The following is a 13306-nucleotide window of genomic DNA, read 5'->3' on the forward strand; positions in this document are numbered from 1 at the left end:
AAGAAAGGCACATCTCATGAGTCATTACAGTGCTGATCACTGATCATAATACATTTGCATATGTATTGTGGTAACCAGGGGGCATATAGCTCCCCAAACCCCAGACACAGAGGCCAAGTTCAGCACACAACACCCCTTTATTTAGCTGTGGGGAACACTTTTTTGTCTTGCTCCAAATCACCAAATATTAAATACCCAGTCCTTTTTCTTCCTCTCTCTCTCTTAGTTCTCCACTCCTCCTTCCACAAGCTTTATCCACCTTATCACGACTTGCATCCATAAGTTCTCCAGGTATTCCAGAATCTCCTTCTGGCTGCAGTTCCAGGTGTGTTAGCAGCCCTGTAGAGGGAGGGTTCAGCCATTTTCCATGCGTCACCTGATGGTGGCCATGTGCCCAAGCAGGGTTGAGCTTCCATGCTCCAAACCCGTGGCACTGTAGCTCGCCAGAGGGGCTGCCCTCTATCATTTTGTGGGAGGTATTGCCCTGTGCAAGGTCCTTCCGTTATGGAGGTGTACCGGCCAGGTAAGAATACCTATATTGTTTTATGATTTACATTATTTGTATTGGTTCCAAATTAGCTTTGACTGTAACAATTTGTATAATGCATGCAAGGTATTTATTTTATTATATTCACCAGCATAAGAAATGTTGTGTTTGTGGTTGGAAAACTTGTATTTTGCATCCACTGTTCCTTCAATATGTTATTGATTGGTACATTACACATTCAGCAAAAAGGAAGAATTTGTAAGGGGAAACTTGAAACTGCTCCGTTAACTCCAAAATATCACCGCCCTCCTCAGGATTTCAACTTCCCAATGAATCTTTACTTTCACTTTCAATCCAAATACACAGTAAAAAAATGTTTCCCAGTTAAATTCTGGTATTCTAAAATCATGTTGATTTTTTTATTTCATTAATGTGTTATCCTATTACTAACCTCTGCTCACAAATTAATATGATTGTATATTTGACATCCTCCAATAATCTTATAAGATTTGAAGATCAACATACAACGTATTTATAAATGTTAATGGATATTTAACATTTAGTTCATTCGTTTTGCATTATTGTAATTGGGAAACTCAATTCACCTGCTAAACAAAAATACAAACTAAAAATGAAAGTAAAATGGCCAGTAAAGCAGTTTACCCCATACACAGATATTGAATAATTCACACAAAAGAAACCTATGAAGGCTGCTGTTTTTATTCCTGCTTGTAATGTTTCAGTTGTGGACAGCATGTAAAATGGATGGATAAGCACTTACAATGTGGAAGCCTTGCTTATGGTGTGATACAAATTACTAGTTGGTTTTGTTATTTGACCATTGATAAAGTATGAGTGTTCTTAGGATGCAAGTTATGTTTGCAAAAAGTGTATTTTACAGTATGGCAAGTCACTTTAGCTGTTATCTCCATCCACCTGCTGCTTGTCTGCTCATATGGTATAGAGCGGAACAGCAAACACTTTATGGAACTTTTCGTGGGAGGACACCTTGCAGGCTTTGCATGTTCGAGTGGCCTCTTTCGATGTAGTATTGTGTTTTATCTTTACATGTTGTACTGCTTGAATTGTCATCCCAGGTAAAACCAAATAATTTCCTAACCCCACCTATTCTAAACTCTTGCTCTTCAGTCTGCTTTTCTTCACACTCATCCCGCCAGGCAGTGTGTGTAGTTGAAGTTGATATGCTCGGAAAGAGCACATGAGATTTAACGTTCACAAGAAGTTGTAGAGAATCAATTAAGTTTTTCATGATGCTGGCTTTTGTGCATTGATTTTTCTTAAATATCTAATTGAATCGAAAACTCTGTAAATTTACCAGCCCTAATACAGTATTTTCATATACTCCATAGTTACCACAATATGCGAGTAAGAACATGCAGAACCTAAAAGCAGCAATTATGGAAGAAACTGCAACAGATTTGTAATACAGGTGCTCTGTAACTGTTTTTTCAGAGTTATCACAAAACCTGCTTAACTGCAGCTGTTAACTTTGCTAATTGAATGAATAAGATTGCCTTTATGATGAAACAACATTTGATCCCAGTGCCTTGAGCATAGATGATAACCTTTGGTCGTTACTGCTTAAGAAATCCCTATTTTGGAGTTGATGTTTCACTGTTGGGCATCAAGATAAAGTTTGCCAGTGACTACAGAGTAAGTATAATTACCACCTTGCAGGGTTTAACAAGACTTAAATGCAATTCTCCCATATAAAAAATGAAATTCTCAAATGCGGTTCTCTTTAGTGAAGATGGAAAGAGGATCTGAAGTTACTCATCTACTTACTGACTTGAAAATATTTGTCTTTTATTTCAAACCATTTGGCTAGCAGGGTAAGCTGAAAAATTACTTTAGCAAAATTTGTTTCTCTCATCATGTGGTGAAGCATATTAAGGGTTAATGGCAGGCCAGAGTGGGTACAATATATTTAAAGAATAGTGAGACTCGGATGCATGAGTATGGATTTATGTGAGAGAGACATGTGACCAAGAAGTGCTTAATGGGGGATTTAGCCGATTGCTTGTTCATGTCCGTGAGTGCATTCGGCAGAGCCATCTTTCATTGATGCTTTGTTGATCATTGAGAGCAGCTACACTCACAAAATGTATTAAGGGTCTGAGCAGGAAAGGAAAAGGAAGAAATAATATGGAAAAGAGAGAAGAGCAGAATTGAGCAGTTAAGCCAGTGTGTGCAGAAAGAGTTGAAGTAGTCAGGAATGCCCCCCAGTCGAGCAAGAGTAACAGTGCTCTGAGGAGACTCAAACTTTCTGAATGGTTGGAGGAGGAGAGACTGTGGGCTCCCGGGCTTCTGAGGGTGGCAGGACAATGAAGCTACACTAGATGTGTCCCAGCCCACCAGGCACTAAAGGTTGGTTTTGAGAACCACATTCATTTGTATTTTGGCCCTGTGGGAGAGCAAGGGAGATGACATAGAGAGAGCACTGGAAACAAGAGGAAAAAGCCAACTCTGGCTTCAGTTTTATCCTTCGTTTTAGCTAATGTATTTATTTATTGGATTTTCTTTTCTCTCTTCACTGTTTTATGAATTATTTATTGAAGATCTGAATGCACTGCACATTTTTGGGCACTGCTTGAGTTTTGTGCACTCAACTTGCACTATTTAATTTTTTTCACCATTATTTTTTTGTTTCTTCAAGTCCTTAACCCATCCTTAGTTATAACTGTTGATTTCCCGGGAGATGAAAGATGCACATGGCTTGCAGGCACCCAGGACCTCATATATGAATATGCAGTGATATGGAGCTTTAATTTTTGGCAGATACTGTCACTGAACAATCTGTAGTGGTACACAAAACATCTTGGTTATGTCTATTTCCTTGAATGTCTGATGAAAACCACATCTCCATCTGTGCCCTATAACCTTTATACTGTAGATGCACATTGAAGTTTGTCTTCACTTGCTGCAGTAATGCAACTTTTTAAACTTGGGACTACAAATACACTACACACAATTGTGAAGTCTGCTTATAGTATTATTGGTACATACAGTAGCTACCTATGATCAGGACATATGTAATGCACACTGCTTTAGAAATACAAACAATATTATTGTTAGCTTCAGCTATCTTTTACAGTCACTTTTCTTCTTCCTTAGTTTTTATCCTCTGATCATAAGGTTACTCAGTTGACAACTGCATCCATGTTTCTTGTGTGCATAGTCTGTAGCATGTAATGTACAGTATGTTTTCATTGTCGGGGGTTTACAGGGTGCTATTGGGTCAGTGACTTTTCCTTTTTTCTGTTATCGATGTCTGAGGCTTTTCTCGTGTGCTTATTTACCCAGTTTCTTTAATAAAAAAAATGTTACTAAAAACAACTGTATTTGCTGAATCTCATCACTTTCAAGGTGTCTGATTACACAGCTTTAGCAACTTTTTGGCAGTTTCAGAATTAGAGTATCTCAAGCTTACCACCACTTTACAGCCAATTAATGGGCACCTGTCAGTGCTGGTGACTATATGAATAGTTTCCAGGTATGATGAGTTTTACCACAATCTCGGCCTGATTTGTTTTCCTTGTTCTATTCAGTCGTGTTAGAACAAATATGAGACATAAGACAGACGTGCCTATCTTCTCTTTGTACTGTGAAGGGGGAGACCTTTTTTTTTGGTTGTTGTTGTATGGTATGCATTGTACCTCCTGCTGAGCACATCTTGCTTGTTAACTCTAATATGCATGATCCCACCCTCACAATTTAAGACAAAACCAGATTTGTTTGACCTTGTCAAAGATTGTCGTAGAACTCTGGGTCCACTGGGTATTGCACAGTACATGCCTGAGGTCATCAGATTATGTAAATAAAGGCTATGATAAAAAGTTACTTAAAAATTCCTCAATTTTAAATTGTTCATTTGAAATATTTCTTAACCTCTTGGCCATTTCAAGTACTAAAAGAGGAATTAAATCACATATTATGGTTAAAATATTTTTTTAAACGGACTGTAGTTTTGAGCGGTGTTATAGGCCATCCCGTACTCATTTAACAGTATTTTATTAGACATGCTGTATATATTATTAAACAAATGGCATACTTCGGGATTATTTTTAACCCTCAAAAATTCAAGTTTATTTGCCCTAATATAAATAATTTGTTTTTCATTGTCTGATTTAGATAGTAAGCTTATTTTGCCAAAATTATATATGAAAGCTTTAAGAATTCATGGTCTTGATATCTATGATTAATTAGTCATTACCACAGTATCCCTAAGTAAATAATACATAAAACATGGGCTCCTTGTCTGGTTCCTAACTAAACATATGCAGTTACCACAGTTGTTCTCCTGCCTACTGTTAACAGTGTTCTTTGTGGCCCTTTAATTTCTTTTTGTGGATTGCAGTTTGGTAAATATTGTACTAATGTTAGCCAGCTAATTTTCATCTAGAATTTGTTTTTACTCTGCTCTATGGTACAGTGTATTGTTTGTTTTTCAAATCCAGCCTTTGTTTATATAGAACATCTATTCATTTATATATGCATATATTTATTTTTACTTCAGTATGATATGTTCACATAAATCCCGCATGCCGTTTATCTTTAATTTGGTTTTTTTTTTCTCTCTTTTGGCAGAGTTTTCCATCTGATGAAGGCTGGCCTTTTGCAAAATATCTTGGAGCCTGTGGGCGAATGGTTGCAGTAAACTATGTTGGAGAAGAGCTTTGGACCTTTTTCAATGCTCCATGGGAGAAGCGGGTAGATCTTGCCATGCAGCTAATGGAGATTGCAGAGCAGCTTACAAACAATGATTTTGAGTTTGCCCTCTACCTACTTGACGTTAGCTTTGACAATTTTGCAGTTGGATCTCGTGATGGCAAAGTGATTGTTGTGGATGCAGAGAATGTCTTGGTGGCAGACAAGAGATTAATCAAACAAAGTGAGTAGCTCTTCGGACACTAGATATTTTATTACTAAACAAAATTAGCTGAAATTTAAATTATTGCTCTGGAGCATCAAAGGTATTGTTAGTTATGTAATTTAATTTTATGTGAATGGCATATTTCCAGAGGTTCTTGAACAACATTATAGATATATTTCTAAGCCTCATACCAAAAATAAAATACTTTCCTTCATGGTAAGGTTAATTTAGAACTCTTAGCTAAATAGTTAAATAATCTCAAATCACTTTTTCCACAGGTGCGTGTGTGCGTGTGAGTTTTTTTCCCTTTCATAACACAACCTTTTTCTACAGAAGGTGTTGTTGATTTAATGCTGTTATTTTTAATGTTGATTTAGGAAACCTGCTCTCATGTTAACAATTAAATGGACCTGCTTTGCACAAAGTGGCTTTAAATGTATGTTTTCATCTTTTCGGAATTTAACTTTGAATGCTTGTATTCATATATAAAATGTTGTCTGCTACTTTACACTTCTGAAGCTCATTTTATCATTAAATGATCTTCACATCATACATCAGCATCACATTCAATTTCTTGATAACATTGTTATTAGCAGTGTGGCACAAAGCCTCACACACTTGCACCAGTCCAGTTAAAACCTGCAAATTAAGCTAAGAAATAGGGGAATGAATGGGAGTATCTTGGGAAACATTGGTGAACATGGAAAGAATGTGCATACTACACAAAGATTATCTTAACCTTCTAAACCAGTTGATTAATTTGATTAGCTGGAGCAGCTCAAAGCGTGTTTCATTAAATGTGACAATGCACTAAACATACAAATATCTGCACTACTGAAAAAGAAGCTGTAGAAGACAATGTGTTTTTTTTTTTTTTTTTACATTCACATGTGCAGAAGAACCTCTACTATTTCAAAGATTTTAAAAAGTGCAAGTTTTTAGTCGGAAACAAATATGTTGAAATCATGGGAATTTCTTCTGGATAAGGATTTTTATTTTAGGACTTCCTAACAGGATAGAATATCTTCAAAGAATTATTGGCACCCTTCATACATTTAAACAAAAGGCAACTGAAACTGAGAAAGACACAGATAAAGAGCTATATTTATACTAGAAAGTTGGGAAAAGGAAGAAAGGCTGTTATATCTCTATTATAAAACAAAATCTTGGAAGGCGTGGAAGGAGACGATACGTGATTTTCTCTGAGACGCTTTAACGTCCAGCGAGACCAGGCAGTGAGACAAAGGACATTTGTTGTACAGGCTTTTAAATGATCGATGCACAGCGCGACAAGCAGAACACGCAGGTCGGCAGCAGCAGCAAGCCAGCAGCTGATCCGACCGCATCTCCTTAGTGTGCGTTCAGCCCCCCAGCTCATAAACGCGCTGATTTGGGGTTGTTCCATATTGTCAGTAAGAGATTTCCTTTGCCAGTCTTTCTGTATGGTCTGTTAGCGTGAATGTCTAATTGCTGAGTTGGACACAAGACTAAACACTGCAGTTCTTCAAATGAGACCCTTGTTTATTTTTTGTCTCTCTCTTCCTCTCTCCACGTCTTCTTCTTTCAGCAGGAGGGAAGATGTACTTATGTCCTCTTCTTAGTAAGCTATCCAAAGTTTTTTTAATTGGTTATTGCCCTAATAGTACCAATGACCTTTCTCTTCTTCATTTTTCTGTTCTTTTTTTCATTGTAGTGCCTTTGCTCCACCTTTCTTAATCTAGTCAAACAGGAAATTCCATTTAGCTGAACAGTATTTAAATAAGCAGACTTTCTTTGCAAATGTACTATTTGATTTTGAGTAAAAAAAAAAAATCAAATTTTTATACATTTTTGTAATCACAAAATATTACTTTAAAACATTTGTTTTTAAAATGTATTAACATCCCACTATTACCCGTTACCTTACCCTTCACATTGTGACTAGTGAATTAACACAGTCATTCCATTAACAATTTTTGGGCTCAGTCTAACGGGACTATGTGGGGCACCCAGCCACCAGAAACTTGCTGGTGTACACAGGCATATATGGGGATTCTCACAAACACCAGACTAGGTTTCTTTAAATTTGGAGTCATAGGTTATACTGACCGTGAACAAGTCAGTAGCTGAAAAGGGTTTTTTTTACCCCTCTCATGTGCTTGCAACCAAGTGGCATTATATAGTGACATTCAATTGAAGGGGTCGACCTCACATGAGACTTCGAGAGGTGCAGGTACAGCGTAACAGTAGTCCCTGGTATGCCAAGAAATGTTGCTGATACTCTAAATTGAGATTCAAAGAACACTGCTCAGAAAACTAATATAGGGAACTGAACACATGAGGCATTAACTGTAAAACTCCACACCGCAATGCTTCATAGTTATAGTATATGTACTACTTACAAATCAAGTTTAGCTTCAAGTCCTTCAGCAAATGTGGTGTTCTGAATATTGTCAAAATTGTGAAGTTTTTTTTTTTTTTTTGAAGAAGAAGACGACATTTTCCTAGTAAAAAACTTCAAGTTTTAATCCACATCAACCAATAGTTTCCCATGCACTCCCACAGACACTTGTGCATAACGATACATAAACAAAAGCTATCGCACACCCAATTTATTTCTTGAGTTTTACTCATAGCTGTAACATGTAGTGTAAATGACCAGTCATAGACAACTAAGTCATTTTAATGCTCTGATCCTTGTATGTGGCTCGACATAGGTGGGATATTTGATAAAAATCTGATTCACTCATCTTTGGTACACTGCTTGGCTTATATGTGAGCAAATCATATCCTACTATAATCTTACTAATTAAAGAGAGGAGACAACATGGAAACTTATGATTTATTTGAAAGAAGACACCCTTGGGTATATAAAAATACTATTGCTTTTGATTGTTTTGTGGGTTTATTGCAACATACACAAATAACTTTGAAATAAGTCTATATTATATATTGGAATAATTTGATTCTGCAACTTGGATAATACTTTTTCTTAAGCTTAAGAGCTTGAGAAGGCAGTAGTAAAATATTGTAATAGTCCTGCATCAATATCATTTAATGGCTGTTATGCAGATTTATCCATGTTAGCTGGGTGCCCTAAGGTCTTTTTCCTCTATTCTCCATGATAATTAGTGTTTTTTAAATCAACTGACACCACTTTCCACTATGTCTCCGTCTTTGCTCATCTCTTCCACCTCTATCATGGTGCACCTCTTCAGGCAGTTATCCTTGGTCTTTCACTTTACATGCATCTGTTTGTCTTCAGCACAACACCTATAACCTCTCCATGATAATTAGTGTTTTTTAAATCAACTGACACCACTTTCCACTATGTCTCCGCCTTTGCTCATCTCTTCCACCTCTATCATGGTGCACCTCTTCAGGCAGTTATCCTTGGTCTTTCACTTTACATGCATCTGTTTGTCTTCAGCACAACACCTATAACCTCCCCATCAACTCGTTATTATAACTCACTATTCATCTTCCCATTATTACTTGAGAATCTACACATCCATCTTATTGTTCTTATCTCTGTTCTTTCCAGCATGGTTTCATGTTCCACTTTCAAATGGCCATGTCTCACTTCCATAGAGCACACTATTTCTTACTAGCATTCATGAGTATTACCACTCAATGCCATAAAGATACCTTTTAAGTCAGAATGTAGTACAGCTATCAGAATTTCTTCCATGCAACTTTTACCTTCATTATCATTGCTGTGTTTGCACCTACATCTGCACTCCACAAGAACTCTTTTGCTGATTTCTAGATGTATACTTACTGTTTCAGCATACTGCAACAAAAAGTGGTCACTCTTGCAGTCTATTCTCTTCAAATCAGTACATTTTTTATGCTTCCACTTCCATCAAGCCATACATTTCTCACAACACCTTTACCACACAACCATATACCCTCTTCTACATGCCTCATATCCCTAAAGGAATCTTCCCTTCACACAAAATTATGTTGCACAAGTTTGTAAACCATTCAACTCCAGGACCTGCTGCTGCTTTAACATTTCCATCACCTATTTAGTTAGATCCACTAGTTTACCTAAATTTTCAGTGCTTTTGCAACCTCCACTTTCAAGTGCTTGAAGCTCAGTCCTATTGTCTTACGGGAAACCTCATTATCCCTTTCATTTTCCTCATTCAACAGTTTCTCCACCTACATCTAGGTATCCTTAAATTAACTGCCGTTAATCAAAGTGTTTAGCATTTTTCTTGGAAGTCATGCCTACTAAATCCTGTCTTTTGCCATCTGCATCATGACCCAGGAGGCTTTCTTTCCTCATCAGCTGAACTCATAATGCGTTAAAAATGAAGCTCTGGCTTGACATACATCCTTTATTCCAAGGAGGCAGTGGCAACATGAAAAGAACAGCCAGAGTATATTTGAAGCTGACTTATGATGACACACCTCTGAACTTTTGACAGTAAAGTTGTTTCCATCAATAAGACATATGTTATTAGCATTAGAAGAGCCCCAGTCTTAACCAAGTCTAGGATTTCCAGTCTAAAACAGTTGAGCAGTGCCATATTGATTTTTTTTATCCATGGGAAAATAACACATAAACAGGTTAAAGATTTGCTAAACCATATGACATTCTTGATTAGTACCATAACATGCACCAAACCAAAAAAAAAGTGGGAAATTCAAGGTGATTAATGCCATAGCACATGGTGTACATGTAGTGGCAACATATTCTTGCCTGTCTATTAATACCAATCTCTTGATGCACTGTTAATATTTTGCTTTAAATGTGGGTGTTGGAGCAAATTATATTGCTAAGTGCCAGATGATACTATCCTCATGTAAGTGTCTACAGTGGAAAGAATTCTGGTCCAGGGTACCAGCCAGCTTTCTCCAAATATTGGACTCTGCAATTGGCAGTACATCTGTGTTCACTGTGTCACAGTTACAAATTTCAAATCAGCATTGATTTTCACTTGTTATAATTACATATAGGATATATGTTTGTTAATTACAGGATGTGCAGGATTTTTTGAGATATGCCTCAAATAGACCTGTCATTTTGTCATGGATAATTTGTTGATTACTTCAATTATTCACAAATGGTTGACAGTTTTAAAACGGAGTTGGTGAAATGTGTTATACTTTTTATACTGCCAACTACTGTAATTTGAAAGTATTTTTCTAAAAGGCAAACACATAATGACCCAGGCAGAAAAATCTGTTGTCATAAACAAAGAAAATGCTTAGATCAAAATTTCAACAATACATATTTTAATTTTCCAGCATTTTTTCATTTGTAATATTGTCAAAAAATGAAGTTGGAAGGTTATTTCCAGGTTTAGAAGAACAGAAAAAAAAACACAGAAGTGCTCAAGTAATATTTTACTGTTGAATATTAGTAATGTTCTAAAGTTGTAGTATTTTAGTTGAAGCCTGAGAGATTCTCTCGGTTGATTTGCTCATGTTATGTGTGACACAGAGAGAGAGACTGACAGACACACAACACACATTAGGTAATGGTTAAATGTTCAACAGTGTCTAAAACATATGACTTTGTCAAAATGTAAGCAGAAATTTAGACCCAATTTCAGTACTTTTTCCTGTGTTAGATATGGGAAAATGGATGAGTGAAACACTGAAAGATATGGTATTGTTCAATTTTCAGTCTATGCATTGATAAGACAGCAAGTCAGTATCTGAAATTTTCAAAATTGCACTAGTTCTTAGTGTGTTGTTTGCCTGGAAGAGTCAGATTCAGAAAATGAATAGGTGGATGAATAATATTTTTGTGTTTAATTTAAAGCACCTTTAGGTGGTCTGTTAAATAAATAAGCAGTTTAAAATTAGATTTTTATTGTCACTATATTTCAAACTTAATAAATGATCACCAGAATTCACAGGCAAAAGTGTTCAGAAATGGACAGAAGTGTGTCATTTTGTTGAATTTAAAAAATGGAGAAAAATAATTCTGAATTAACGTGCATTCATATTAGTGTCCAAAACAGCATATCTTTTTATGGAAAAGTAAAAAACCTGAAGCTATAGTTTACCAAATATTTCAGAGTTAAAATATGGACTATATAATATGAAATCAAAATGTTACTTTCATCTCTGCATCTTTTTACTCAGCAGGTCATTTCTCATGTCAATAAAACATTTTTTTGTATACATTTTTTTTTTTTAGTATGCAGAATTTCATTTTTCTTAGCTTTAGCTAAGCAAAACATTTGGCAATAGGACAGAAGGACCGTGTTCTATGCACTGCCAGTCTTAAACTGCCACCCTGACAAGGTTGACCACGTCTTAAAGTAAGGTACATTGGATTAGCTGGTCATATAGCAACAGGGGTGTGTCGCTTTTTAAGACCCTTATGTTGCTTGAAGGTGGATTTTTATAGATATCTACTGATAATTACTGTAGGTTTGAAAATAGCAGGGGTAAATGTTTTTGATATGTACATGATAAAGTTTCTTTTAGTAGCTACTGTAGGTGAGAAACTTTTGTTGTTTTATCCTTTCAGCCTCTTAAAGGATCAGTCTCTTGTCTTCTAAAACGTGTTTTTTTTTTTTTTTTTTGTACGGTGCTGTGTCTTTTTCTTTGTTTTTATAAACGGCTTGAAGGATTTTTTTTCCTTAAATAGCTGGACGAAATGGTGAAAGAAAAAAAAATATACATTCCTAAATACATAAAGCATGTGTGTCTGTATAAGCACAGTGTGTGCATGTGTAGTAATATGCACAAACACACATAATCTTTACATATATCAGTCATTTTTTAAACCGTTTTGTCCTGAACAGTGTCATGGGGGCTGCTGGAGCCTATCCTAGCTAGCATATGGTGCAAGGCAGGAACAAACTCTAGACAGGGTGCCATCATAGGACAAACACCCACACGGTCCCATTTAGGATTGCCAGTCTGCCTAACCTGCATCTCTTTGGGCGGAAACCAGAGGAAACTCATGCCGCCCTTCTTCATATTTGTATTTTTAAAAAATATTCATATTGTGTTTATACGGAATAAAAGATTTCTTTTAAAATAATTGTATTAAGAAGCTTCATACTTTGCCTTCATTCCTAATAATTATTACGAGCACTGTAAATAGCTTTAGGAAATAGAATAGTTAGACCTGTATTTTCTGACCAGATTGAATAGTCATTTACCATAGAACAGGAGTATTTGGGTGACCTTGTTGTTAATCTTATAATGTGAGGAAAGCTAGAGACGAGAAAGTAGTTTGCCAAGTGGAAATGATTTTCATAAGCATGCTTCATTTTCTTTGAGTACTTGTCTAAATGCTAACATGGTACACTAATAGTCCAGAATTGAAGAACTATAAACTATAAGTACATAACTAAACAAGTATAATATGAAAATGTGTTATCTCCATTTATATTGCCTCCCCATTTAATGTCAGTGTGGAAGTAACTGGCATAAGCATGTTCTAATCTTGAGTTCAGTATTGGATGCACAGGGCAGACATAAACACCAATCATCAGGCTTTTGCCAGATCTAAACTTACAACAAATAGCAAGAAAATATTTTTATGAGCTGGTAGTTTGTTTTTCTTTTCTTTTTGGCTCCATTTGAATTTTTCAGCATATGTAAATAGCTATCCGTATATAATTTGCTTGTAAATAAACTAGAGAGGCTCACTTTTTTCTGAAAATCCTTTGCACAAAGCGGGCAATCTTATCCCCTCAGGAGAAATACAATTATTTATTTTTCTCAATGGAGAAATTTTGACAGCAGTTGGATACAGTGCACTCCAAATTTGTAGTAACTACTGCCTTTGGAGTCCCTTGTGCAAGATTAAGTATTTGCATTAAAAATTCAAAGCTTTTCAACCTTCAAAATGATTACATAGCCTTTCTGATTTTTACTGGGTGCAAGTCAAGGATAGATAGCTTCTAATTTATAGCTTACCTGTAATATTTTAATGCTGATTTAAAATAATTTAAAATAGTCAAACT

The 13306-nt window shown here is 36.0% G+C and overlaps 1 protein-coding gene across 3 annotated transcripts in view; it reads left to right on the plus strand.

Annotated features, from left to right (window-relative positions):
* The window catches only part of dipk2ab (divergent protein kinase domain 2Ab), a 102089-nt gene that overhangs the window by 58982 nt on the left and 29801 nt on the right, over positions 1-13306 (plus strand). For all 3 annotated transcript variants that reach the window (XM_028794688.2, XM_028794687.2, XM_028794686.2), the window contains exon 3: positions 5096-5399. In XM_028794688.2, coding sequence (XP_028650521.1) covers positions 5096-5399 — 304 coding nt within the window. The remainder of the gene's footprint in view (positions 1-5095; positions 5400-13306) is intronic.

This window comes from Erpetoichthys calabaricus, chromosome 2 (genome assembly GCF_900747795.2).
Source record: "Erpetoichthys calabaricus chromosome 2, fErpCal1.3, whole genome shotgun sequence".
Taxonomy (NCBI): domain Eukaryota; kingdom Metazoa; phylum Chordata; class Cladistia; order Polypteriformes; family Polypteridae; genus Erpetoichthys; species Erpetoichthys calabaricus.